This window comes from Phyllostomus hastatus, unplaced genomic scaffold, assembly GCF_019186645.2.
Source record: "Phyllostomus hastatus isolate PE091 unplaced genomic scaffold, TTU_PhHast_1.1 phas_scaffold_11, whole genome shotgun sequence".
Classification (NCBI taxonomy): Eukaryota; Metazoa; Chordata; class Mammalia; order Chiroptera; family Phyllostomidae; genus Phyllostomus; species Phyllostomus hastatus.
This window is the reverse complement of record NW_025334005.1, coordinates 799,821-827,660: the sequence shown is the minus strand read 5'-3', so window position 1 is coordinate 827,660 and position 27,840 is coordinate 799,821. Positions and strand designations below refer to the sequence as shown.

The 27,840-nt window shown below is 64.5% G+C and overlaps 1 protein-coding gene across 4 annotated transcripts in view; it reads left to right on the top strand.

Moving 5' to 3' along the window:
* Window positions 1-27,840, top strand: part of ANO1 (anoctamin 1) — a 142,472-nt gene that overhangs the window by 10,058 nt on the left and 104,574 nt on the right. Inside the window, exon 1 of one of the 4 annotated variants that reach the window (XM_045855237.1) lies at window positions 3,935-4,307. The exons of 2 other annotated variants lie outside the window; for them this stretch is intronic. In XM_045855237.1, the coding sequence (XP_045711193.1) occupies window positions 4,247-4,307 (61 nt within the window). In that variant the 5' untranslated portion in view covers window positions 3,935-4,246. Of the gene's footprint in view, window positions 1-3,934; window positions 4,308-27,840 lie in introns of those variants that run through there. One more of the 4 variants, XM_045855235.1, reaches the window with a different exon arrangement.

Below are 27,840 nucleotides of genomic sequence, written 5' to 3'. Positions count from 1 at the left end.
AGGCGGCCTCCGGTCCTCCCGCAGACTTTCGGCCACGTCAAGGGCCAGGCCTCGGCTTGGGGTCAGGAGGTCCGTCCCCACTCTGCCACTCTGCCACTCGAGTCTCCTGCTGAGCGGCGCCACACAGGGCCAGGGCCCGCCCCCCAGGCAGAGCCCCCACCGGGCAGACGTGCCCTCTGCTGTGTGTTCACTGTGCTCTGCGGAACGGGCCTCTTGTTTGTGGCCAGAGGGTCTGACTTTTTCCGTGTCCGAGAGCAATAGTGGGTTCTTGGAACACCAAGTGTGATGAGACTTAAATACAATGAAACATTTCTGAAACCCACTGCTGCGTGGACGGACGTGACCACCTTGGGCTCCGTGAGAAACGCCAGACTCAGGACAAACCCTGTGTGACCCACTCACAGGAGGTCCCTGGGGGAGTCACAGTCACAGAGACGGAAAGTAGGACGGCCGGGGCCGGGGACCCGGGAAAGGGAGGGGAGTCCCAGTTTCGTGGGGTCAGAGTTTCAGTTGGGAGGCTGGGAAGATGCAGCTCGGCCACAGACCCCGGGGGTCTGGAGGGCCTGGGTGTGAGTCCCAACTCCCCTCGCCCCGAGTGGGGCGTCACCTCGCCCGAGGGACCCCGCCTCCCTGAGCCTTGGCTTCCCGGGAGCCGGCCTAGCCTGCAGGGAGTGCTGGGTAAGCGCCGGTCAAAGAAACAGGCCCCGAGGGGAAGCCCGGGCGGCCGCCAGTCTCACCCACGAGCCCGCTGTGGGCAAAGCCTGCGGACTCACGGCGGGTTCCCCCCGCACCAGTGCGGGCTGGGCCGGCTCCGACACCCTCAACCCGCCCAGGAGCTCCTGGGGGCAGCCCTGGGCATCTGCCCTCCTCCTCGGCCGTCTGCACGGCACAGGCACTGCGCCCTCTGCTCAGCCTTGCCAGGGACCCTCTGGCCGCTGAAGGACACTCGCTGGGACCCCGTGGAAGCATCCCGAATGCTCATCGATCGGTGAACAGCTGTGGCCACACCACCCCACGGAAGGTTACGCGGCCGCTGAAAGAAGTGAGGCCCCGACACGTGCCGTGGTGGGGGTGGACGTCGGGCACGTGATAAGTCAGGGAAGAAACAGCGCTGACTGAGAGAGAAGCAGCACACAGAAACCAGAGACTGCACGGGATTGGTTACCTGAACTGTCTGAACGGACCAATCCGCCGGCAGAAAGCCCGTGGGGGGCGGGGCGGGCGGGGGCGGGGCGGGGTGGGGCGGGGCCGACCGTGCGGGGGTGGGGTTTCACTCCCGGCCTCTGGAGGGGCTGCGCTACTCCTGCAGGGGGCGTGCTGCAGGGCTGCAGAGGGGTGCCTTGGCGACACTGCTCTGCGTGTTGGGTCAGCTGCGGCCTCTGACTGGCTCCTGAGCAGCGGCGGGGCGCCCTGGTGACCCTCGGGCTGTTGCTGGTGGCTCTGAGTCAGGGGCCCGCTCAGGGTCTCCACGAGGACTTGGCGTCTGAGGAGGCCCTGGTGTCCTCCCCCAGAAAAGCCCATTTGAAACCTGAGCTGCCCCGGGTGCGACCACCAGGAGCTGCCTTCTCTCCCCCACTCGCCTCCTCCCCGCCTCCCTGGCAGGGAGAACCATGGCCCATGATTATAAGCATCGTGTGGCGGCGTGATGGCTGGGTCTTGTAATGATGGCTGTGGCCTCGGGGGACAGGCGGGCCACCTCCCCGCGCCAGCCCACTTGCCCCGGTCTGCTTTCGACATAAACATCTCCCTGGCACACACGGGCTCTTCCCGACCGCCTGGAGGGGCTCCCTGGAGGGCGGGCGCGGGCCCTGGGGTTCCGCCTCCTGCTAGGGCTCTGCCCCTGCCCCGGCCACGTGGGAGCCCCAGCTCACCCCAGCCTGGCACCCTCCTCACCCGGCCACACGCACCAAAATAGCAGCTGAAACCAATCTTTGCGAAAATGAGCTGGTTCAGGCATTCACTAAAATATCTCTTTAAACTGGATGGCATGAAGCAGCTGTCGAAACAGCCCCGGTCCACGAGGGCGCTTCTGCGGGGCTGGGGCTCGGCCACGGGGCTTGGCCACGGGGTTCGTCAGGGCCAGGAGACGGAAGGGAAGAAAGATGGCTTCCGTGGGAGGGAACTAGCACCTATGAGTGGCTGTTTAGCATATTTCTGCTAATAATGATGCACTCAACAATGGGCATTGTAAGGCTGGCTACATGTGCAGTAGCCCATCTCTGACCCAAAAAGGTAAATAGTGGTTAAAAATAGCCAGGATGTATTTACATTTTTCTCCCCCTGAGCCTTTTCGGTTTATAGTTCATCATTCCAGGGGTTAGAATTCTAAAATTTTCTCTGTGTATTTACACAGCGGAGCTGTCTCTATGTGTCACGCCGGCTATCTGGCCTTTCCAAGAAAAATGAGTTTTGATCTCGATTCCCACACAACAGTGCCTTGGGCCCCGTGGACACGCTGGGGGGAGACGCACGTGGCCCCACTCTGCCCCGCTGGGGCGGGAGCCTGGGGCTTCTCGGCAGACCCCTCACAGGTGAGCTCCCTGTGAGGCTAAGGAGAGAGGTGGAGACGCCCCACCTGGAGCCTCCCGAGCTCTTAGTCCAGACCGGAAGGGGACAAGCGCGAGAGGCGAGGGCAGGTCGTCTCTGTCCCTGACCCCTCGGGAGGAGGGGCACTTGAGTCTCCTCTCTGCTCGCAGCACACGGCGTGGGGGGGGGGGGGCGCAGGGAAGCACGTTCTGGAACGGAGACATTTCTTTGTGGTTTTGCTGCGACCAGGAGTTTCTGCCCAGAGCAGTGCCATGGTGCCGGCCCCAGCAGGCCTGGGTGGGTCAGGCCGGCACCCCCCACAGCCACGAGGCATAGACCCCTCCCATGTGGACCTGGCCTGTCCCCACGGGGCGGCTGGGTCCGTCTCCACCAGGGGCCAGCCAAAGCTGGTGGCTTGGGGAGGGTTCACTTGGCAGGTGACTCAGGGGTCCCTGGCACAGGAGGGCTCCCCGCACCAGCCCGGCTCCTCCTGGTGGTGCAGAAAGTGTGAGGTGACCTTTTGAAATGTCATGCGGGCTGCCCCCATCCCGCCACCGCTGTGCTGTGGTTGAGGAGCGGCTTAATTTAGAGAGCTCTTGCAGGCAGGGCTGCTCAGCACTTATTGAATCTATTTGCGGTGTCCTGGGTGTGAGGCTTGTGCAGACCCGGCGGGGCGGGGCGGGGGGGGCTTCCCTGCAGCTCTCCTCGCCCCCCGCATCTCTGTGACCAGGGCGGACGCTGAACGGCCCAGACCGGCCTCCTGCACACAGACCGGGCCTCGCGGTGGCACCGCCCGCCAGCACAGAGCCCGGGCAGGATGTGGTCAGAGGCCCCTGCCTGCCCACCCCCTCGGAGTTCTCTGAGCCTCACTGCACCGGAGCCCTGCTCTCACAGGATTTTTCTCCGCTTTGGGGGTGGGGGGGGGGCAGTTCTCTCTTTACTCAGATTCCAAGAGCTTCCCAGGCTGGGGTTCAAGTTCAGGCTGGCACTTGCCCTGTGACCTCCAGTTCTCCTTGCCATGCGGGGGCCTCGCTGTCTCCTCCTCCCTGGCGAGTTGGGAGAGGGAAGTACTAGGGTCCGGCCGGCTGGGGGAGGGGGCGGGAGCGGGCTCCCTGAAGCGAGGGCCACCCAGGCATCGCCCCACGCTGTGCCTCCCAGGGGCTGGGCTGATACCCCCGCCACCTCCCCCGTGGGCGCCCTTCCCCGGGGGCCTCGCGGAGGGGCGCTCCGCGGCACCGCCGCCCAGGGCCCCGCCGGCCGCCGCGCCTGATAAGACGGTCCGGAGCCGGTGGAGACGCGCCCGCGGCGGAGGGAAGGCGGGGGCGGGCCGGACCCGCGGGCCGTGCGGAGGCTGTTCGTCTCCAGCGTCCCCTGCGCTCGCTCGGTGTCTGGGTCACCGCGGGGGAGTCGGTTTGCGCGGGGCGGGGCGAGGCGAGGGCGGCGTCCTCAGGTAGGCACCCCGGGGGCGGGAGGCTGGCCCGGGACCCCCAGCCCAAAAAGCCGAGGGGGAGGAGTGGCGCGGCGGTGCGCTAGGGCGACCAAGTTTGGCTCCAGCGAGCGCGCGGGCGCGCGGCTTCGCGTCCTGCGTCTAGAGAGGAGGGGGACTGTCCTCTCACCAGCTGCGCTCGGACCCCGGCCCTCGGGGCCCCCCAAGACCAGTCACCCCCTCTCCTGGACCCGGTGCGGCTGGGCACGCCGGAGCCGGGCAGTGAGCCCAGCCATGCTGGAGAGCGACGACATCGGCCTCGAGGGGCTGTCTCCCAAGGAAGACCCCGCGGCCGGTGAGTATCCGGGCGGTGCGGGAGCGCCAGGGGATGGGGAGCGAGGGTCGCACCCCTGGGCAGGCGGCTTCCCAAGCACCGAGGGGCGCACGGGGGTGGGAGACAGGGCGCCGTCCCCTGAGCAAGGACGTCCCCGCGCTCCTCCTGGGTGAGGAGTGCACTTAGTGGGTCCCAGGTCACTGGGGGCACCCACAAACAGGCAGGTGGCAGCCCAACCGCTGGGCTGGGGGGCAGCGCGCCCGCCAGGGCCACTGCTGGGGTGCCTGGAGGTTTCCCAGTCCCCGGAGAGCACCGCCGGGTGGAAGGAAGGATTTCGGATGTTTTTACAGGCGCTATTAATACACATAACATTTCCGTGCGGCTCTGGAGATTTGTTTGCGATATAAAGTAACTACTATGACTCGAAGTCATAATGGAAACAGCAGATGAACAGGGGTGGGAGGGGTGGAGATAAATGAGGCTGGGACGGGCTGGGGGGGGGGGGACTCCCTGGCTTCCTGGGCCTCTCCCTGCCCATAAATCACGACCCTGGATATTTTTGTACCAATAATTTTAAAATAAATGACCCAGGCCATGCTTCCTGGACAGTTTCCCCCTCCCAGTTCAGAGGTTATTAAGTAAACCTGGGAGCGGCCGGGCCCGGGACGAAGGGCTGCAGCCACGACCGGGTCACTGAGCGGCCCCACCAGGTGCCAGGCTGGGACCCTGTGTCCCTCCATCACAGTGGGCCCCTCCCCCTGGAGCCGCCCGCTCCAGCCTGGGGAGCCCTCCCGTTCATCACTCGTTCTCCCGCTCCCCTCCCCACCCCCCCACCTTTTCTTTCTGGATGTCGGAGGAGAAACTCAGCCCGAGGTCTGACTCACAAACAGCCCAGGTTGGCTTCTGCCTAGAAGCGCCCCTGTGTACTCATCAGGTGAAAGGGCTCCAGAGGCAGCGGGAGGGTCCCGCCGGCCAGAGGCAGAGGGGAGAGCAGGGCGCTGGAGGGAAGGGGGCGGCTGGAGACGCCGGCCCAGGGCGGCTGGGCCAAAGCGCCCCTCTCATGAGAACTCGAAGTAAGCCGCGTCCAAGAGACCCCAGCAGTGCATGTAGTCCTCAGGCACTGCCTGCAGTGGGCCCTGCTTGCCCCCCCATTGGGGGGGGGGAACCTGAGGCGTGAAGCCGTCACCCGGGGTCAAGCAGCTGACGAGTGGCCAGGGCAGAACCAGAGCCCGGGCCCCCTGCTCCTCTGTCCCCTGGGTTGGGGACGGGAGAGCTCCTTCTCCAGACTCCTCCACTAGCCTGCTTCACGGGCAGTGACGGCCAGCTGGGTGCCTGACCCTGGGCCCCCTCGGGCCTGAGGACGTGGCAAGGGACAGCGCAAAGGAGTGGCCCTCGGGAAGCTTTCTTGACCATCAGAAATACCTCGTTAAACATCTCACTTGCTGGCTTAGCGATGTGTCTCATGAAAACAGTGGAACCGGAACAGGGGGGATCCTACCCAGGGCAACGCACTTTGTGGGGGAGCGGGGGGACAGCATTCTGCAGCAGGAACAGCATTCTGTGTGGAGGGAACAGCCAGCGCAAAGCCAGTTACCCAGAGGGCCTGAAACATGCTGGGGGGGAGGTGGTCAAGGAGACAGTTTGGGGGGAAGGGGGGACGGGAAGGAGCAGGAGGGGCAACCGGATTGGGCCGGTCTCCGGTCACCATGGAGATGTGGGCGGGGTGAGGCAGTAGCCGCTGGGGGGGCTGGGGCGGGGGCGGGCAGGAGCAGCCTCTGGCTGGGGCCGACTCCCTTGGGCTGCCCCGCAGACGGCAGGCTGCTTGGGGAGGGCCAGAGGCTGCCTGCAAGGCTCTGGCCACGTCCAGGTGTGAGACGCTGCGCCCATGGGTGTGTGTGTGGGTGGGGGGGGGTGGTCAGAGTCTGGGCGTGTGCTGGAAGGCATTGGATGGGGTCCTGAGAGTAAGAGGGGCGTCGGAGATACTGCCGAGGTGTCCAGGTTGCACAGGACAAACGGGTTTGGGTGGGGGTGGGCGAGGGGTTGCCTGTCTGATGTCTTGTTTGTTTTTTAAAATCCTCACCTGGGGAGACACTGAGAGAGAGAGACAGAGGTCGGGTGAGAGAGAAACATCCGTCGCTGCCTCCTGTACACGCCCTGACGGAGGACCGCACCCTCGGCGTGTGCCCTGACCGGGACCAAACACCCAGCCCTTTGGTTATGGTGCAGCGCTCCCGCCGACGGAGCCTCCCCGGCCGGGGCCGCATCCCTTTTCAGGGCCGAGTAATACTCCAGTGCATGCAGAGGGCTTATCACTTGCCCGCCAGCAGACACGGGAGCGGTGTCTGCCTTTGGTGGTGGTCCCTGGCGCCGTGATGGGCATCTGCACCCAGGTGTCCCGGCCCCAGGGTTCCGTTCCTTGGGCAGCACACCCAGAGGTGGGCTCGCTGGGTGGCATCTCCAGCTTTCTCGGCGATCACCAGACCGGGGCCGCGGCTGCACCGTTTCACATTCCCACGGCCCCAGCTCCCGCGGGTACGAGGGTTCCGGCTTCCCCGCGTCCCAACCCACGCTGGCTATTTCGTGTCTTCACTTAACTGCTGCCGCGCTGGCAGGTGCGAGACGGTGCCTCGCTGGGGTTCGGATTGGTGTTTGCCCAGCGACCCGTGGCGTCGGGCCTCTGCACAAGCTCATTGGCCGTTTGTGTGTCTCTTCTTCATACACTGACTCCATTCCTCTGCCCGTTGCTTAAGGGTGGCTTGTCTTTTTGTTGTTGAACTGCAGGAGCTCTTTCTATATTGGGGACATTCACCTCGCCAGCTCTGTGGTTTGCAAGCGTGTCCTCGCCCCCTTCAGGGTGTCTCTGCACCCTGGCAGTGGTGACCTTCAGGGTGTCTCTGCACCCTGGCAGTGGTGACCTTTGCTGTGCTCACGCGGGGGGGGGCGCGACCTCTGCTGGGCTGGGAACCCCTGAGCAAGCAGTCTCGTCCCGCTGCCGTGGGATGCCCGGTCCCGCTCCACTTGGGCAGACGGAGGGGCGTCCCCTTCCTCGGGCCGGTCACAGTGGGTGCTGGGAGCTGGAGGGGCAGGCTGGCCACCGTCCTCGCTGTCACGGGTCTGCGGCCGGAGTCGATCTACGACGCTGTGATCTGTGCTGTGGGAGGTTCCCGATGCTGCCTAAGTGCGCCCCGGGTGCGGCGGCCGCGTCCATCTGGACGGACCCCCCCTGCTCGCCTCCCGGCTGCTGACGTGGGTGCTCAGCGGTCGCCCCCCATCACGCCCGCGGTGGGCCAGGCCTCTGGCCTCTGCTCACCGCGTCCATCTCAGCAGCCTCCCTGGAGGGACTCATTGCTCCCGGCGGAGCACAGCGCCCGGCGTGGGGTGCAGGCTGGCGGCGGAGGGAGGGGTGGGTGAGCTGGTAGATGGGCAGATAAGTGGACGAATAGATGGGTGGGTGGGTGGGTGGCACCATGGCAAGCCCTCTGTGTCCCATCCTCGAATACTCACGGGTCAGCTGGCACTGTGACGAGCCCCTTTGGACAGATGAGGAGGCCGAGGACCGGACAGAGCAAGTGACATGCCCACATGCACACTCAGGATGCTAGGATGCCCTGTCAATCACGAGGGGTGGGTGGGGCCTGCCTGGCTGTGCCGACGGACCTTGGCACTTAGACCAGAGGACCCTCAGACGAGGACCCGAACTGGGTCCCCCCCAGAGCCCGCCCTCCTTGTCCTCCCCAGTCCAGCTGCTGCCCCCCCAGCTGCCCCCCCCATTCCGGGGGGAGGGGCTTCCTGCTGCTGTCGCCCAAGAGCAGGGAGCTGGGTGGCTCAGGAGACCCCTGTCTGGCAGGTGGGTCCCCCTCACCATCAGTCACGGCCCTCAGCCGTTTCCGCTGTTTAACGAAGTACGGAACGCCCTCCGGCCCTCGGAGTCCCACTGGACGGTGGTGCTCTCGCGGCCACCAGGTAGACCAGCGACGGGTCGGGAGCACAGCCCAGGGGACGCCCTGCTGCCCTCTGGGCCTCTCCCCGAGCCCGGGCTGGGCTCCGGGCTCCCGTACACGACTGGCCGGAGCTCCGGGCCCAGATGTCACAGCCCCGCCCGCGGGCCAGAGCCGGGCCGCACCCCTGTTTGCCGCTGGGCGTGCTGTGTGCACAGCACCCTTGACACCCAGGGGCTGGTGCTTCCCCTCCACACTCAGCCGGAAGGACTCGTGCCCACGCACGGCCTCCGGTGTGTCGTGATGCCTTCATGTGCCGACAGGGCGCTCGCGTGTCCCAGTCTGCACGCCCGTCCGTGTGGGAGCGGGGCTGCTGCTGCCCGCTGCTGGGCGGAGGTGGGGTCGCCCACAGCGGTGACTGCGTTGTGTTTCCTGGGCCACTAATGGCGGGGCCTGGAGCAGGCGGGGAGCGGGGCATGGGGGCCGGGCAGAGGGGCAAAGGCCCCCACGGGCCCTGGTTCCCGGTTCCCACATGCGTGCTCTGGAGGTGGTCTGCGCTGGAGTCTGTCTGGAGTGTTCCATTTCCAGTCCCAGCCGTGTCCTCTGTGTCGGGGGGCCCCGGCCCCTCCCACCGCCACGCCTGCGGAAGTCACTAGGCTGTGCGCTGTGGCTACTCCCTGTTCTCTCTGCACCCCCACCTTCCGCCCTGCGCCTGGCCTGGGGCATGCCGGTTCCGGCGCGTTTCCCAAATCTGCCCGAGGCTCCCCGTGCCTGTCACCTCACCGTTGCCTCTGCCCTGGCCATCCTCAGCCCCCCTCCCCTCCCCCCGGGCCTGCAGCGGGGCTCACTGCCTCTCGGACTCCCTTCTCGCTCAGCGTCCCCCACAGGGGCTCAGGAAACCCTTTCTCGGTGCTCTCGGAGGGCTCCTGGGCGGGGCACACGCCGCTGCGTCTCAGTCGCGTGCCCTGCGAGGAAGACGCCGTGCGAAGTGGAAGCCCCTTCCCCGTGGACGTTGGTGCGGTATCTCGGGGAGTCCACCCGCTGCGTGGGTGGGTGGGCGGGTGGGTCTCTGTGGAATGATTTTGTGCGACAGATAATCTTTCTCTATGAATAAATGAATTGACATTCGTCTTCACTATGGCCGATTTGGGGACCACGTTATCACGTTAAAAAAAAACAGCTCCAAACGGCGTTCTTCACCTCGCACGACGCGTGTTAGAATTCAGCCGGCGGGTTTTCTGCGTGTCCCGCCTGGCGTCGGCCTCCGCGGCGGCCTGAGAGGGCGGTGCAGGCTGTCTCCTGCAAGACCCCCCTCCCCCCCAGGAGCCGCAGAGGGTGAGCAGGGCGTGCTCCCCGCCGGCTGCAGCCGGACGATGGTCACCGTTGTCACCGTTGCCATTCGAATAAACCTTTCCCTTCAGAACAGTCTCAGGTCTGCAGGACCATCGTGAAGACTGCACAGAACGTTCCCAAACCGCCCACGGCAGGTGCCCGCTGCCGTGACACCGTGCACCCGTGGCGGACATGGTCACAACCTGTGAGCCGACGTGGACACGTCAGCACTAACTCAAGTCCGTCCTCCATGCATGTTTCCTTGGCTTTCACCTGAGGTCCTGTCTGTCCCGGGACCCCCTCCGGGACCCACACTGCACTCGGTGGCCCCCCCCCCCAGTCTCCTGCGGTGCCCCTGGGCCGTGGCAGGTTCTGACAGCCTGTGAGGACCGGGACAGTTTGGAGGGCCCTGCAGCACTTTTGTGGAATGTCCTTAACTGGATTCTTTTTGTCGCCATTGGCCTGGGGCGGTGGGTGTGGGGGAGCCCAGGGGTGGGGAGGGGCCCCTCGCGTCAGGGTGCACGCTCCCCATGCCACTCGCCTTGTGACGGCCGCCCCGCTCGCCGGGCCGAGGCGCGCTGGTCTCTCCTCTGACCGCTGGCGTTTGCAGTTCTGTGGCTGTATTAATGGGCCATAGAAGGTTTTAGATCGGAGCCATCAATTTATGAAGCCGTCCTGGACTGAATATGCTGAGTTACCACCCCGCGCGGGCTCTTTGTTAACGGATATTGTAACATCAGCATCCGCGCAGCGATAAATTAAACGATCCCGGACCAGGAGCACGACTGGGAGACTCCCGCCTGGCCGGCGTTCCAGGGCGGTCAGAAGCACCCAGCTGGGTGATGAATTAAACCTCGACCTCAACCGACCGCCTCACGGACACACGCGGCTCTCCAGCTTTTACTTCAAAGGGACCTCTTCAAATACTTGCCATCGATTTTCATACTCGTCCGTCAGAACAGGTGCTTTTCTGCCATTAAAGGGGCCGATGAAAGTCCCGTCTTTCCTTCAGAGACCCCCCCAGTTTGAGAAAGCCAGGGCCAGCCTCCGGGGAACAGGTGGGACCTGGGGCTCAGAGAGGTTGAGTGCTGTCCCTGAGGTCACACAGTGGCGTGGTGGCAGACGGCGCTAGAGCTCACGTGCGTTCACTCCGAGCCCGGTGCTGTCTCCCCTCCTCCCTACTCTAGCGAGGAGGCCGGTGCGTGAGCAGGGCCCCCCCGGGACAGTCCCTTCGGAAGGCTACCCTGGACGCCACCCTGTAAGATCAGTGCAGTGACACCTGTTTCCTGCCACCTGTCTCTCCCGCTGAAGCCGAAGTTCCGCCTTAGAGGGCGTTGGTGCGGAAAATGTGCAAAGCTCCCGGAGGCTGGGGTCCCAGGGAGTGGACGATGCCCGCGTGCTCCGAGGCGTGAGGCCCTGAGACCCGAGTGAGGAACCGTGGGCTCACGGCCCTCCACCGGGCTCCCTGCGAGGGGCAGTGCACTCACCGCCATCCTGCTCTCGAGGGGGTGGGGGACAGCCATGGTAGTTGAACTTGTAGGGGTCCGCTGTCCCCTCCCAGAAAGTGGGGGTGGGCCCCAGAGGGCACACCTAGGCTGCTTCACACTCTACGCTGAACTCTGGTTTTAAAATAACACCCAGCTTTCTAACCTGGCTGGTGCGGCCCAGTGGATTGAGCACGAGCCTGCAAACTAAAAGGCTGCTGGTTCGATTCTCAGTCAGGACACATGCCTGGGTTGTGGGCTAGGTCCCTGGTAGGGGACGCATGAGAGGCAACCACACATTGATGCATCTCTTGAATACAAAGAGATGTTTCTCTCCCTTTCTTTCTCCCTCCCTTCCCTTCCCCTCTCTCTAAAAATGGATAAATAAAATATGTATTAAAAAACGAAAGTAAATATCACCTAGCTTTGTCCTCCCATCTCCCAGATAAAAGAGGACAATCCACTTACGTATGTGGGTAACATATAAGAAAATAACGTAATTGAGGAGGCAAGAGTGGGCCCATGTCCGTGGCAGGTGGCACTCACCTGGGCTCTGCTAGCCACACCCCCTGCCACCCCCAGACAGCAGCCACCCCCAGAAGGCAGCCACTGGGACGTTGCTCAGAGACTTCCCAGGGCCCTGCACTGGCCGGGAGCGCCCGTCAGCCATGCTCCTCTCCCCATAACTCTGACCAGGCTTCGTGGCTGACAGCAGAGCGCCCTGCCCCTCAGTGCTCCGCTCCGTCGGTTGTGACACAGACGCGTGCGGCTGTGGCTCCCACACCCCAGTGAGACGTAACTTCCTGTCACCCCCAGAAAGCGGCCTCGTGATGGTCCCCCGCCTCCCCTCACACCCCCAATCCATGGGACAGCCCCGCCTCTTCTAGTGTCACACACGTAAGTTCCTCCCACGTGACCAGCCCAAGTCCAGCTTCTGGTGTCCAGCCTGGCAGTTTGTGTACCCAGGAGTGGGTTTGTTGCTGAGCGTGTCCCGTGGCGTGGGTGCATCACCGTCCGTGTGCCCCGTGGCGTGGATGGACCACAGTCTGTGTGCCCTGTGGTGTGGGTGCATCGCCATCCATGCGCCCTGTGGCGTGGGTGCATCACCGTCCGTGTGCCCCGTGGCGTGGGTGGACCCTAGTCCATGTGTCCCATGGCGTGGTACATTGCTATCTGTGTGCCCCGTGGCATGGATGGACCATAGTCTGTGTGCCCCGTGGTGTACGTGTACCGTCATCCGTGTGTCTGTCCTTCCGGAAAGACCACTTGTTTCCCGTTTGGCGCTGTGATGGACGCTGTGAGGACCAAAGCTTTTACTGGACATAAGTTCAAAGAATCATGTGTATTGATTGGTGGGAGAGAAGAGACACACGGACGTGCTGCCCACCGAGTTTTGCCTCCCTTGGTTCCTGTGTGCGCCCCGATGACGGGGGGAGGGACCCCACAGCCCCGGGGTGTCGGGCCGACGCTGCAGCCAGCTGAGCGCCCCGGCCAGGGCTGACCTAGGTTTTCATTTTTCCGATAAATGCCAGTGACTGGACTCGTGAGTCAGAGGATAGAACTGTGTTTATCTGCTTAAGAAACTGCCCAAGTGCTCCCTCCCCGCCCCCCCCCAGTGTCTGAGAACGTAACTGGGCTTTTGTGTCCTGCACTAATTTCCGTGTCCCCCCCCACCCCAGCCCCGGCCAGGTAAACGCCAGGCGGTCAAGGATGGCACGGCTCTCCCCCTCCAGCCTCGGCACCCAGCACGGTGCCCGCACTCAGCCAGGTCTGCCGAAGGGAGGGACCGCCTGCCCTGCAGCTCTTCCCTGCTAATGGGCCGAGCCCCCCCCGCCCCCCCCACTCCCCCGTCCCCGCCACCCCAGGGCGAAAGTGGAGATAGGGAGAGGGCTGTCCCACGGCCACCAGGCGCGGCCTGGGAGTGTCTGATAACTGTGCGGAGGGTTTACCCCAGGAGAAAGGGGCAGAGAAGCCCTGCGTCGACCTCCTCCTCCTCCTCCTCCTCCTCCTCCTCCCCGGCCAGGCCTGGCCCGCATTGTCCAGTCCTGAAAGGCTCTGAGCGCCGAGAGCCCTCGGGGGACTGCCTGGGGGAAGGCTTTTGTAACTGGAACTAAAGGGAGGCTACTCGTTGAGGGGGGGAGATGAGAGCCGGCGCACAGCTATGCAGAACGGGTCCTGCGGGGCGGGGGACGTGTCCCTAGATAAGCCCCCTTTCTGTCCATAATTAGCTGGAACTTTCATTTGCGAGTTTGGGCCCCAGGCTGAGGAGGAAAGTGGAACGTGTCACCTGCTTCTGCCGGGACGCTTATCGGCGCATTCCCGAGAGGCGGCTTCCCATTAGTGCAAAAACCGTGTCGGGTCCTTAGAAGGCTTTTGAATGAAGGGCCCCGATAAGGGCACATGAAAAGGCTCCCGGCCCCGGTCCTCAGGACGTGCGGAGTGAAGCCACTCCGGACAACCAACCGACCGGCGGCCTTGGCGATCGCCGGCCGTGGCCGACTCAGGGCCCGCCCCCCAAAAAAGCCACTGCGGGGGGATCCCCCACTGGAACCACACACTGGCTCACCCGCAGACCTGTGGGCGCCCCTGGCAGCGTGGCCCCCCCGGGGCCCGCCCTGGACGCTCTGGGAATGCCCACGTGCACGAGGGGGAACGCATGTGTGACCCCATCCTGCCACGGCTCGTCCCACGGCCGTGGGGCTGAATCCTCCGCCGCAGCCCCCAACGTGGGGGGAGAATCACAAAGGCTGTGACGAGGAAGGGGGCCGGGGAGCGGGCTGTATTTCCGTGGCACGCGGAGACGGGCTCAGTGCGTGCGGGGACAGGAACCCGGACCGTGGCGTCCCTCTGGGGTAAGGAAGGGGCGTCTGGGGGCCGGCACAGGTGTGTGTTTAGAAAGCACAGTAAGCCGTGGACTTCCCTATGTGGGTGGCTCGTCTCGTCTGGGACGTGCCTTTAAGAAGCGAGGAGAGGGCAGTGCCAGGAGCCGCCCCTGCTCTGAGCCATGCGAGGCAGCTCTGGAGGGCAGCGTCCTTGCGGCCCGAGGCCCCCGTGGAGCTGGCGTGGCTGTGTGCGTGAGGGTGTCCCCGGCTCGGCCCACCCCCGTGGAGCTCAGCCCACCCCAGCGGCTGCGGAAGGGTGACAGGCCGTGCCGGGGCCGTTGGCACACAAGCTCGGCAGCCCCTAGGACCTGTCCTGTGGCAGGGCCGTGGTCAGGACCTGCCCGCCGTGGCTGCCACCGGCCTGGGAAGGCCAGGCTTGCTCCGCCCGCGTCTGGCACACTGTCGGTTCACATTCTGAGCCGAGTGCCCGTAACCTAAGAACCCCATGCCGGCGGGAGGTGAGGGGACTGTGCCGGGCCCTCGAGGGGACGAACACAGGAGTGTGAGACGGGCGAGCTTGCGGTGCAGAGTGTCCTGTGGTCTTGCACCATGTGACAAAGCGCCTCAGAGCCTAGTGGCTTCGATGAGTACGTGGTGTCACCTCCGTGTCTCCCCATGTGGGCTGGAGGCTCAGGACCGGCCTCGCCGGGCTGGCCTGGCTAGCTGTGGTCAGGGCGTCAGCCTGGGCACGTGGGGCGGGGGTCCCCCTGCACAGGGCTGTCCCCACAGCGGGGCAACCGGCACCCCCGGGGCCAGTGGCCTGGGAGAGTGAGGCGGAGGCGGACACGCACGGTCCCCCGTCACCTCTAACCCACTCAGAAGCGGCCACTGAGCCCAGGACCCGCAAGGTGAGGTGCTCAGGCCCCAGTGCAGGACAGAGGGATCTCAGAGAACTGGGGGACAGCGTTTATAACCACCGATGCCAAGCGCAGGGGCCGCAATGTCCTGGGGGCTCCACGCGGCTTAGATTCTGTGACCGACCTCAGGACGTCACCGACTGCCCCCTGAGAACTGAGGGGACCCACGGAACGTGGCTTCCGCTGGTCAGCCTGTCCTGGGGGGCCCGACGTCCTGGGCGTCGGCCACCTGTCCCCGCGCGGGACCTCACACTCGTGCTCCTCCGACCTGGGCACGCCCGGGGGCCCGGGGCCGTGGGCAAATCCACAGCCCACAATCAGCCCCTCCCCCACCCGCTCCGAGGTGACTGTAGGGCCACTGGGGTCGGGGTGGGGGCAACGGCACACGGATGGGTGAGCCCTAAACCGGGTGAGGGCCCCGGTGGCTGGTTCTGCCCCGGCGCCTGGCCACGCTTGCCGAGGACCCGGTGACTCGGCGGGATGGCGGAGCGGTGGGGTGCGTCCGCGTGCGGAGTCCCCGGGGCACCGGGAGCGGCGGCGAATCAGCTCAGTTAAGTAGGTCAGGGGGCGGGAGCCGCGGCACAGTTTCCCGTCACCGCGTGACAGACACCCCGGCCCGTGGCGGCTTCAGACAACAACCGTTTCGCACTGCCCGGTGTGCTGTGGGTCAACTGGGGGGTGGGCCCTGCCGGGCTCCCTCCCGCCCCCCCAGTCAGCAGCGGCTCAGCCGGGCTGGCCGGTGGAGGGTGGCCACAGGGTCCCAGACAAGCCGCGGTGGGCCGGACAACGGCGGTGGCACTGCCTCCCCTCTGGGCAGGCAGCCTGGCCCGGGCTGGTTCTCGGGCAGAGCCGGGGTCCAGGATGGAGGGTGTGTGCACAGGCCTGTCGCTCTGCCCCTGTCCCTGTGCCCAGTTCTGCTGGCCGAACCGAGCCACGGGCAGCTGAACCCGAGGGGCCGAAGCAGCGCGGGCCAGGAGCCGTGCGGCAGGACGGGGACGGGTGTGGACACAGGCGGCACCCGAGGGGGACCCGGGCCTCTCTGCACACTGCCGCACTCGCGGCCTCCGTGACCTGCCGCTGGAAAGACCTCCGCTAGAACTCAGCGTCTCCACTCAGAACTCTTAAAAAAAAACAAAAAAAAAACAAAAAGGACGCCTTGGTAACAGAATTCAAGTATCCACTCCAAGCCAAGAGGCATGCCCACCACCCTGCATGGTGACAGGGAACAGTGGACTCCTTTACGTTGGGGACGTGCCAAGGAGGCCGTGACCAGCTCTGTTACCAGTTCTAGAAAGTGCTAGAATGTTCTGTGGGACGAGTAACCATGATGGCTCGTGAAAGAGGGCACTGAAGTGATCACTGATCACCAGTGGAACGGCGGCCTCCCTGGGGAGTCGGGGCCTCTGCCGGCGTGCAGGGGCCGGGGGGCGGGGGGGGCGAGGAAGCCGGTCTGGTGGCGGCTCTTCCGGAGGTCACAGGCGGCCTGAACGGGCTTTTGAAACTGTCGGAGTTAAAACAGGGGAAGATCCAGTTCACCGAGGCAGGAGGAAAAAATAAAAATAGTCCACGAATAAGCTTGAGAGACATGGGTCTCCGTGGAGAGCGAGGACAGACTCTGAAGTGCCGTCACCTGAGCCACGTCCGGAGGCTCAGGACGGCCGGGGGTCGCCGGGTCTGACCCCGCCCCTGACGCTCGTGCGTGTGTGTCCTTCGCACGGGCCACCTCCTCGCTCGTCAGCCACGGAACCCGGCGAGGGGGCGCCGCTCCTCCCCCGCTCAGGGAGGAGGACACAACCGGGGTCGCTGGGCCAGGAGGTGGCGAGCTCAGGGCCCGCCTCCCCGCAGCGGGACCCCACGCACGGCTGCCCTCCGGGTCCCCTCGCAGAGGGCAGCGGGGGCCGTGACATGCGGAACACTGTGCAGCACCCTCTGTCCTCCGGGCTCGCAATCACGGGCTCCTCCCTCGCTCTGTCTTGTTTTGTTTTGTTCTGTTTTACTTACTTATTGTTTAGAGAGAGGGGAAGGGAGGGAGAGAGAGGGTGGGAAACATTGACATGAACGAGAAACATCGATCGGCTGCCTCTCGCCCACCCCCCACCGGGGACCTGGCCCGCAACCCAGGCATGTGTCCTGACTGGGAATTGAACCGGTGACCTTTCACTGTGCGGGACGATGCTCCGGCCCCCTGGGCCACTCCAGCCAGGGTTCCGTTGCTCTGCCTTTAAAAGTCACCACGGAGCCACGGGCCTGCCCCGGCTTCTTTAGACTCAGCGATCGCCTTCCAGCGCCGTGGGGAGAGGTTGGCCACGGGGGCCCCACGGGAGGCTGACCCCCGCCAGCACATCTGTGCCTCGCCCTCCACTGGGGGGTCAGAGCGGGTGGCAGAAATCCCCACCACGATGCGTTAGCGTTGTTGCTACTGGTTACGGAGCATCTCTTTTGCATCCAGAACGTTATTACGGGTTTATTTTCTCATTTACTCCTCACAGCATTCCTGAGGGGGCGCTTCTCAGGACCCTCATTCGACACAGCAACTGTGGCTCAGAGAGGCTGAGTAAGCGGGCCACGGCCACACAGCTTGTACTGATAAATGGGAGCAGGAGGCTTTTCCCGGCCAGGTTCAGGGTCGGGAAGGAGGGGACACGGTGCTTCAGGTGTCCGCGGGACCAGAGGCCCGCTGGCCTGCGGTCCCGGGTTACGCTAGAAGCTTCTGTGAGAACGTCCCCGGGCTGGAGACCTCCACGTCTCCACGGCGCCAGCCAAACACAGCCTCACTGTCGACCCTCATAGGCGTATTTTTAGGGTGAGGTGGGCTGTGTTTATTTTTTGATAAATAGCAAAAATGAAGTTTCTATAAATACAGCCATAGCTCCCTCCCCCGCTTTTTTTACTTCCTGTGCACGATTCACAAGTCAGTCGGCCAATCAGAGGCGGTCGCCGGCTCCCAAGAATTCGAAGTGGAAAGTTCCCGTGAGTCACGTGCAGGGGCCGGCTGCTGCGTCTTTCAGGAGCGTGTGTCCGCCTGAGCGCCACGGGAGCTCGGTTCAGCGGCAGCCCCCGTCCGGTCCCGTCCTGCGCTGCGATCCTTTTTAACGAGAGTTACTGAAGGGGTAACTCTCCAAGTGAGGACCGTGTGTTAGAAAATGGGGAACCGTTGTCGACCCAGTGACAAGTCTGTTTCCACGTTGCCGTCTGCAAACCAGTTTGTGTTGATGCGGGGTCACAGAGCACAGGCCTCTGAGGCTCCGGGCCACCCCAGAGTGGACCCCCTCCCCGTGCCACACACCCGAGCCCCCCTGACCCCTCGGCCGTTGAAGCCCACCTACAGACTTCCAGCAAACGTTGGTGGGGCCTGTGCAGTAGCTCTTGGCTGCCGCTGCCACTAACGAAGGAACCAAAGATGCTTTGGAGACTGCAGGGCCATGGAGATGAGCCCTGGTCCCTACCTGGCCTCGCCCACCTGTCCCCTGAGCCGAGTCGTCTCTACCTGCAGGCTCACTTGCCGCCTGTGCACCTAGCCCGGCACCTACAGGTGCTGCGGGGGTTTGAGTCCAACCCGACACCCTTACTTTCTCCCAGCCGAGCGTGTGTCCCGGTCACCGAGCTTGCTCTCTCCCTCCTGTCCAGGCATCTCACCCCCGTGGCTGCTTCCCACCTGCCTCTGTCTTCCCAGGTCACTCAGACCTCACCTGACCCCAGCCTAGGGCTTGCCAAGCCCAGGCACGGCCTGTGCCGGCCTCTGCCCGTGTCCACATGCTGCCTCGGACTTCGAGCCGGCATGCCTCTCGCTCCCCACCTGCACCCCCCCCAGCTCTGCTCCCTGTCCCCACCCCCAGGCACCACCCTTTCCAACAAACTGGGGTCCTCCCTCCAAAGAGCCTGGAGCTCGCTCTTTTTATCGGGGTAGAAAGCACATAACCTCACCTGGACCGTCTGCACCGTTTGCAGGGTGCAGGGGTCCTGCGAGCCGCGTGCATGCCACGGTGCGGGGGCCTCTGGGACGTTTGCCCCTTGCAGAACTGACACTCTGTCCCCCCAGAACAGCCCCTCTCCCCCCGCCCCCACCCACCCCCCAGCTCTAGCGCTACCCTCCTCCTCTTCGTCGTTTCCACAGTTCATCCACTTCAGGTCCCCCCGTGAATGGGGTCGTGCGGGAGGTCCACCCACACTGAGCAGGGGTCAGAACGCCCTCCCGTGTTAAGGCTGAGCGACCGTCCATCACGTGGATGGGCCGCGTGGTCTTCATCCACTCACCCATGGAGGGATGCGTGGCTGGCGTCCCCTCCCTGGCTACCGTGAATGATGATGCAATGACCTCGGGCGTGCAGGCCTCTGCTGCCGAGTTTTTGGACACGTACCCACCCGTGGGGTCACTGGCTGGTACAGTGGCTCTCTCTCTCATTTATTTTTAATTTTTATTTATTTATTTTTAGAGAGGGAAGGGGAGAGAGAGAGAGAGAGAGAGAGAGAGAGAGAGAGAGAGAGAGAGAAACATCAATGTGCAGTTGCTGAGGGCCATGGCCTGCAACCCAGGCATGTGCCCTGACTGGGAATCGAACCTGCGATGCTTTGGTTCACAGCCCGCGCTCAATCCACTGAGGTACGCCAGCCAGGGCGCTCTCTAATTTTTTGAGCATCCTCCATACCGTCTTCTTCCCCAGCGGCTGCGCCACGTAACCGTCCCACCAGCAGTGCCCCAGGTGCCAGCCACCCCATGTCCTCACCAATACCGCTCTTTTCCGGTCTTTTCGCCGCAGCCGTGGCGGTGCGTGGGAGGCGATCCCTCGTGCGGCTGCGGTTTGCGTTTCCCCGACGATGACCGGTGTGGAGCGTGTTTCATCTGCGTGTTGGCCGTTTGAACCTCTTCCGGGGAGAGATGCCTGTTCAGGGCCTTTGCCCAAATTTTAATCCGACTCTCTGGATTTTCAATGCTGAGCTGGAGGAGTTTTTGAAATGCAATCTGCACGTCAACGCCCTGCGTGTCAGGGAAGTGGGCTGCAGGCACTTACTTCCTCCCGCGCAGGCAGCCTGGCCCCCCGCGGCCGGCTCCCCCCACGACGCACGGGGGCCTCAGGTCTGACGCCGTCCCACCTGGTGTGGCTTTGCTTCTGCGGCCTGTGTTTGCTGCCCTGCTCAGGAAACTGTCCCCAGATCCTATGGCATGAAGCTTTTCCCCGTTTTCTCGCTGGCGTTTTATAGTTTTGAGTCTGACGTGTAAGTCTGGGATCCCTTTGGAGTGGATTTTCACACGCGGGGTGAGGTCAGGGCCCAGGGTCCCCCGTTTGCATGGGGACCTGTGGGTCTCCAGTCTGTTTGCTGACAAGACCGCCGCCTGTTACCCGCCGAACGGTCCGGGCAACCCTTGCCAAAGGCCACTTTACCGTATACACAAGGGTCATTTCTGGGCTCTCCGTTCTGTCCCAAGGCCTGGGTGTCCCTCTGCGCCACCGCCATGCCGCTGATGGGCAGCTGGCTCGTCCTGAAAGCTGCGGGGTTTGCCTGCGTCGTAGGCAGCAGACGCCTTCACCTGCTCCCTCCATCCCTCCAGCCCGGAACCAAGCAGGCGCCCCTCGGACTCGGTGTCCGTCGATGGCCACGGAGACCTTACAGAAGGGGCCCGAGCCCATCCCCAGTGCCGTCCTGCACGCACGCTGTCCTGGTCCCTGTCCACAGTGGAGCATCTCCCAGCCTTCCCTCCCCCGGGAGCAGGGACACCGCCTCCAGGAAGCTCACCTGGATGCAGCACGCAGCACCCCACATCCCGCCCATCTTCGTGAGGGGCCGTCAGGGAGTGGACGGAGGAGCCCGGCCCGGCCACAGGGTCCCCAGTGAGTCACAGCCGCATTCCACGGGCGATTCGCCACGGGCCCGGGCACCCAGACGGTCCCCCTGGAGCCAGACACTGCAGGCGTTTCCCACGCGTGCCCCAGACGTCTGGGAATGGAGACGTCAGCCTGGCAGGCGGTATCGTTTCCTTCTCTGAGCACCCAGCAGAATTTTTATGCCAGCTGGGGACCGAAGGACAGCAGGGGCAGCGGAGCGGCTCCCCTGGGTCACCGAGACTGAGGGATGGCCCGCGGGGGCCCGCGGAGTGGGGAGGGTCTGCGTTTGCCAGACCCCTCGGGGCAGTGGCGTCGTCATCCCCTGGTCTCCAGCCGCCCCGGACACGGGTGCGTGGGCCACGGCTCCTTCCCAGGGGCCAGCGCAGCTCTGCCAGAAGGGCCGTGAGAAAATCTTTGCAGACGGCAGGGGCGCTCCGGGAGGCCGCAGCATCTAGGGAAGTGGCAGAGCCCCAGGTGGGGACGGGGCGTGGGGGGGGGGGCATCTCTGCCGCCCTCCCGCGTGACTGGCAGTTGCTCCGTCCCAGCACTCGGCCCCTGAAGTGCGAGGTGGGGTCGGGGGTCCCCTCACGGAGGCTGGTGCTGACCCCACAGATCCATGCTGTTGTGACCACTCGGCCCCCGGAGGCCGGAACTCCCTGGCCCGCTCGCTCGCAGCCTTCCGGAAGGACAGCGGGACCGTGGGCTCTGTCCCCGCAGGCTCCAGCCAGGGGCCGTTTCCCCTGAGCCTCCCCAGCCTCCTGGGAGCATTGCATCTTGGGTCCGCCTCTCCCTCACGGGGAAATGCGCGGCTTTGCTGGGGCTGCTGTACCAACGCCCCCCAGACGGCCGCTTGAGCCACAGACACCGACCCGGTCCTGGAGGCCGGAGTCCCAGAACCAGGCGACCCAGATCCTGGTTCCGCCCGGGCCTCTCCCCTGGGCGTGCAGACGCTTGTCCCCGTCCTGTGTCCCCCCATGGCTGTCCCCGTGTGTGTCTGGGTCCTGCTGTCCTCTCACAAGGACCCCGTCACATGGAGGACCCGCCCTGGCGACCTCCTCTCACCTTCCTCTCCTCTGGGAAGGCTCTGCCTCCCGACACGGTCACGCTCGGGGGCGCCGGGGGCTGGGACTCTGACATGGGACGTCTGAGGGGACACAGCTCAGCCACGCGGGGACCTGCCCTCTCACTGCTCACTGGCGCCTTTGCGCCCACTTACCCGGGGCTGCCTCTCGGGACCTGTAGTTGTGGGGGACACGCATGTGGGGGGTCCGCAGGCCTCACCCGGGGCCTCCTGCAGCTGCTGCGGACAGCGCCTGAGAACAGCAAGTGGCTTCCTTCTCCCTCCCCCCCCCCCGGGGACCGTCTGTGTGGCAGGGTGGGGACAGGAAGGGGCACGGGAGGAACTCTTGGCAAAGGCCAGTGGGGGTGGGGGGCTTCCATATACAAGTGGCGGGCTGGCCCCCAGGGCAGCCACACTGGCTGGGACAGGGCAGCAGGGACCGAGGGAGCTGCCCTGTCGTGGGAGACACAGTCAGACAGAGAGACGGACAGACAGACAGACAGCCAAGCTACAACAGAAGCAGGTGGGAAGGGCCCACGGGCCTCCTCGCCCCTCCAATCCCGAGCCCCGGTCCTTGTGCCCCCTCCTGCCTGGGACACGCCCCCCCCGGGGGTGTGCACGGCTCACCCCTCACGGCACAGCCTCGGACCCCTTCCCGGCCACCCACGGGGTGGACGACCCTGTTCCTCGCGGTTCTCCGGCCTGGGTGATTGTAGTTGGAGGGCCTCCCCAGCATGCCGTGCTGTATTTCTAGATTGTTATTTCTTCCACTAGAACATAAGCTCACTGCCGTCCTACTGTGTCCCGTCCCGTGCACAGTAGGCGCTCTCCGGGTGCAGATCGAATGTGCAGGGGAAGGGCCGGGGCCAGAGAACAGTGGAAGGAGAGGCTGATGTGATGCTGGGGGGAATCTCAGGAGGGCTTCCTGGAGGCAGTGGGCTTCCAGCTGACAACGCACAGCATGCATGGGAGTTAGCCTGGCTGAAAGGTGCAGGAAGGGCGTTCCAAGGGGAGGGAACAGTACATGTGAAGGCCTGGAGGGAGACAGCAGGCTGGAGGGACTGAAAGGCAAGTCTTCCTGGGGCGCAGTGGTGGGGGGGTGGGGGGCGGGGGTAGAAAGTGACGTCGGAACACTCAGTGCCTCGTAAGCGGATGACACGTGCAGGACCCACCCGCACCACTGTCTGTCTCACCTTGCAGGGGTTTTTTCCCCCCAAGATTTTATTTATTATTTTTAGAGAAAGGGGAAGGGAAGAAGAAAGAGAGGGAGAGAGGAACATCAATGTGTGATTGCCTCTCGCCCGCCCCCTACTGGGGACCTGGCCCCCGACCCAGGCATGTGCCCTGACTGGGAATCGAACCGGCGATGCTTTGCTTTGCAGTCCAGAGCTCCATCCACTGAGCCACAGCAGCCAGGGCTCACCTTGCGGTCCTCAGCAGAGCGCCCCTGGGGCTCTGACAGCCACAGCAGCCGCCACCCCGGCTTGGCCGCTGCCCCCACACCGGGGAGCAAGAACCAGAATTGTTCTCGCACTCCCCCTCTGGTGCGGGGAAGGGGTGACCTCCGCCCACTTTCCAAAAACTGCTCCTTCCCCTTTCCGTGGAGCTGCAGTCTAAGGCAGGGCGTCATGGTGGGGAGTGCTTTTCAGGTGTTTCCAAATTTTAGCACTTTAGAAGCATAAATATTTAAAGAAGGCCACCATTTGTCTCATCGATGAAAGCCTCAGAGATGGACTCTTAGATGCCATCCCACAGGTCAGCAGAGCGCAGAGCGCTGACTCATTCTCACGGCGCGCACCCTCGGGGGCTCAGGAGGCGGCTCTCGTCACACGGCCGAGACCGGAGCCGCTGCCTGTTGGAGATGTTTCTGCTGGGGGCACACATCCCCCCACCCATCAACTTGCTCATCATTTATCCATCCACCCACCCACCCATCCATCCATCCATCCATCCATCCACCCATCCACCCGTCCATCCACCCACCCATCCATCCACCCATCCATCCATCATCCACCCATCTATCCTTCTTTCTGTTCACCCACTTATCCATCCATCCATCCATCATCCATCCATCCATCCATCGTCCACCCATCCACCCATCCACCTATCCATCCACCCATCCATCCACCCATCCACCCACCCATCCACCCATCCATCCACCCACCATCCATCCATCCATGCTTCCATCCATCCCTCTGTTTATTCATCTACTTATCCATCCATCGATCCCTCCATGCATCTACCCATTTCTTCATCTGTTCATCTACTTGTTCATCTATCCATACAACCACATATCTATCTATTCACCCATATATCCATCCATCCACCCATCCATCCACCCACCCACCCATCCATCCATCCATCCATCCATCCATCATCCAACCATCCACCCATCCACCCACCCACCCATCCATCCATCCAACCATCCATCCATTCATTCATCCATCCATTTCTCCATCTGTTCATCCAGTTGTTCATCTCTTCATCAATCCACTTATCTATGTATTCACCCATATATCCATCCATCCACCCATCCACCCATCCACTTGTCCACCCACCCACCCACCCACCCTCTCATCCACAACGGGCACTGTGGTCTCGCTGGGGGCCAGGAGCAGCCCCTGCCCGGGGGAAGCTCACAGTCTAGGGGGTACCACAGGCCACAGGCAGCAACGTCCCGCTCACCCCCCAGCGAGGCGGGTGCAGTGCAGGGGAGGGCAGGCGCTTTGAGGGCTTACATCGTGGGGACCCGACCCCGCTCGGGGTCCGGGAAACCTGCCCGAGGCCCTGCACGTTCCCCTCAAAGCCATTGGCGCTGCTCTGTGCCATCCGCCTCACGCCCTTCCCCCCTGCGATCGATCGTGCACTCCAGACATCCCGACCCGCCCTCCCGATGACGGGCACGCGGCGTGGGGACCGGGGACCACGCCCCTTGCGGTGCCTGTGCAGGTCTGTGGGCGAGCACGCACCAACACCGCTGTCCGCCCCCGTCCGGGTCACAGGTGTGCACAGGGAGAGCGCCCGGGGTGACACCCCATCCTCCTCCGAAGCGGCTGTGCCAGGGGACGCCCCGACCTGCACCGAGGGGGAATTCCGGATGCTCCGCGGCCTCGCCACCTCTTTCCTTCTTACAAGGTCGCTTCGCCGGCTGTGCGGACAGCGGGCAGCCGGGCGGGGGCGGGGGCGGGGCCGGAGCGGGGACTGTTCGGGCATCCAGCGGAGGAGGGGCGGTGGCCATGGGACCCAGACCCGGGACCCCGGGACCACGTGCAGGCCTCGTGACCAGGGCTCTGCATGCTGTGTTTCAAGCTGGACCCGGCCGCCCCAGCTCTTTGCAGAGTTCGGGGCTCCTGCCCGTCTCGTCCGTGTGTTCTCTGTTCCGGTCTGGGAGCCATCGTTGAGTTTTCTTAGAGATTTAAGATCCTCAGGCCCAGGTGAAACGCAGGCTAAAAACCCCGTGAGTTAACGGCCCCGTAACGAGAGGCTGCTTGCGTGAGGGCCTGCCGGGTGCGGGGTGTGTTGTGGGTAAACCGGGGGACTGAAGGGTGAGGCCACGGCCCCCCAGAGTGGGACATCGTCTCTGCGTGCGCCGTTCACTGGCCGCGAGGGAGCGGCACCCGGGCTGGGGCCGTCGGGAGGACCACGGTTCTGGCGCTCCCCAGGGCGCACGCACGGGACCTCGCCTTTCTTCGCCACTCCCGCTGAGCGCGCCACGCCCCTGGCTCCCGGCGAGGCCCGGCCACAGCGCCCCCCTCCCCCACCTCAGCACCCAGCCGGCCATTTCTGCTCACGCTCCGTCTTCTCGGTTCTGGGTGTCGGACGGTGCCGGGCGGATTCCGAACCCGCTGCCCTGCCCTCGGCTCGGCATGGGGACGGTGACAGTGCGGAGGGGAACGACAGCCATCACACCCTGGGGTTTGCATCGTCCTGCAGCCCTTTGAGGACCAGGACGCAGAAGGACATAGGACCAGGGACGAGGCGGGGGCCTCGTGACCCCACAGTGGTCAGGAGATGCGTGCAGGGCCACACAGCAGCGAGGACCCTTCCGAGGACATGTGCTCTCCCGTCCCTTCTCGTGAGGGGGCAGAATGTCACCTCTGAGCCGCCTGCTCTGGAGACAGTGACACGGAGGTTGGCTGGCTTTACTTCACGGCCTTTCCCACGTGCCTGTCAGCAGCAACGAGGCTGCGGCCTGGGAGGGTGCTGCGGGAGTGACTTGGGGGAGGGGAATGGCGACAGCCTGTGCCCGTCCTCGGCGTCGGAGGACCAGAGGGGACAGGGTGCCCGAGCCCCCGCCGTCCTGTCCCCCTCCGCTTACCTGATCTCCACTGAAGGGCGGAGGCAGGCCCAGGGCCTGGGGAGGGGGCATCGCACAGAGCAGAGGTGGGACAAGGTGAGGGTCCCACTGGGCCACCCTTCGGGGCCAGGGTGGCCTCAGGGCCAGGACCTCGTCTGCACGATGTTCTACCCCCTGCCAGGCTGCCAGGCCTGCGGAACCACGGAAGGGGACAAAACCCGGGCCAGGCCCCTGCACGGGGCTGTGAGCTTCCAGATGACTTATGTCCCGGATGTGGTGGGCAGAGGAGCCCAGACGGAGCCGGCGACACAGGGGTTGTGCCATGTTCCACCGGCAGTGGGGCCCTGCCGGGCACCCATGCCGGACGGCAGCCCCTGCCCCCGGCGCGCCCTGCCCTGTCCCTGCCCTGCCTCTCACCCGACACGTCTCGCCTCACCCCCTCTTCCTGGTCCTGGCCCTTCTCACCGAGAGAGCGCCGCCGGCATCAGAGTCACGTTCTTCGCCGCCTGTTTCCCAGACGCGTGCTGAGCTGAGCCCATCCTTGCCCGATGGAGGAGCTGCACATGCGTGGTCCTCGGTCCGAGGTGTGCGTGGGGGCCGGCGCAGCAAGACAGAGGCCCGGTGTCCGGGGGTGTTTTCCCGTAAACCCGAGCGGAGCGCTTCTTGCCGTCTGTCTCTCTCCGACCCACCCACCCGACACGATGACTCCGAGAGCGAACTCCCCAGGAGCCACACAGACCTCTCCTTAAGTTCTGGGCATGTTTCCCGTTTTTTAGAGATTTTGTTTATTTAGTTTTAGAGAGAGGGGTAGGGAAGGAGAGAGAGAGGACCATCACTGTGTGGTTGGTTCTCACACACACCCTCACCAGGGACCTGGCCCTCAACCCAGGCATGTGCCCTGACTGGGAATCGAACCTGCAGCCCTTTGATTCACCAGCTGGCGCTCAGTCCACTGAGCCACACCAGCCAGGGCTGTTCCCCAGTTTTCACGAGGCTGATTCTGTGTAAAACCGTGTGCCGGCGGCTCCCAGGCAGGGACTGTCCGTGCCAGCCCCTCTCCCCTGCCAGGGGCGCGGCCGACACCCAGGTGCTCCGGGACCACCCTGGCACCCCCTTCCTGAAACACCACACTCCCAGCGATGCCACTGCTTCAGGACCAGCTGCCTAATTTTGGGGGGCCCTTTCCAAAGAGAAGATGTAGGGTTCTGTCCCAAAACGAGGATGAATTTCAAAGGGGACGACCACGGAGGATTAAGTCCAGGGCCCCTCGTGCCTGTGCGGGGCGCGCCCGTGAGCAGCCCCCAGGGCCCTGCGGTTCTCTGGCCCCACCATCAGACCTCCGCCGTGGCCTTGGGCCGGGCTGCCGGCCTTGGCCCTGCCCCTGCCCCTGGACGCCTGGGCCCCGGGCCCTGCCTGCCCCGCCAGGCCTGCCTGGGCCTCAGACAGCGAGGGTGCCATTCCACACTGTTCCAGGTCTCTCTCCTTCCCGGACTTGGATGGTGAGCGTGCTTCGGGGTCCTCCTGGGGGGTGGGCCGTGACTAGTCTGGCTCCCCAGCCGTGAGTGGCCGTGACATCGGGTCCCTTCGGGGCGGGAGCGTTCCTTAGCTGATTCCGGACTCCGCCGAGTTCTCGTCCCTCTGGTGCAGTGGCCGGCAGCGTTCGGGGTGTTGGTTGCCCTGGTCCCCCGGTCTCTGCGTGACTCCCGTGAGCAGAGCCCCCGCCGCCCTGGGCCGGGCACGGGCCACAGAAGCGAGAAATGAAGTGCTGGGTGCAGCCCTGGGGGCCGGGCTCGCTCATTACACAGCAGAATCACCCGTCGGATCCATAGCCCTGGCGATGGCAAGACCGAGGCCCCGTCTGGGCTCACGCGGAAGCCCGTGG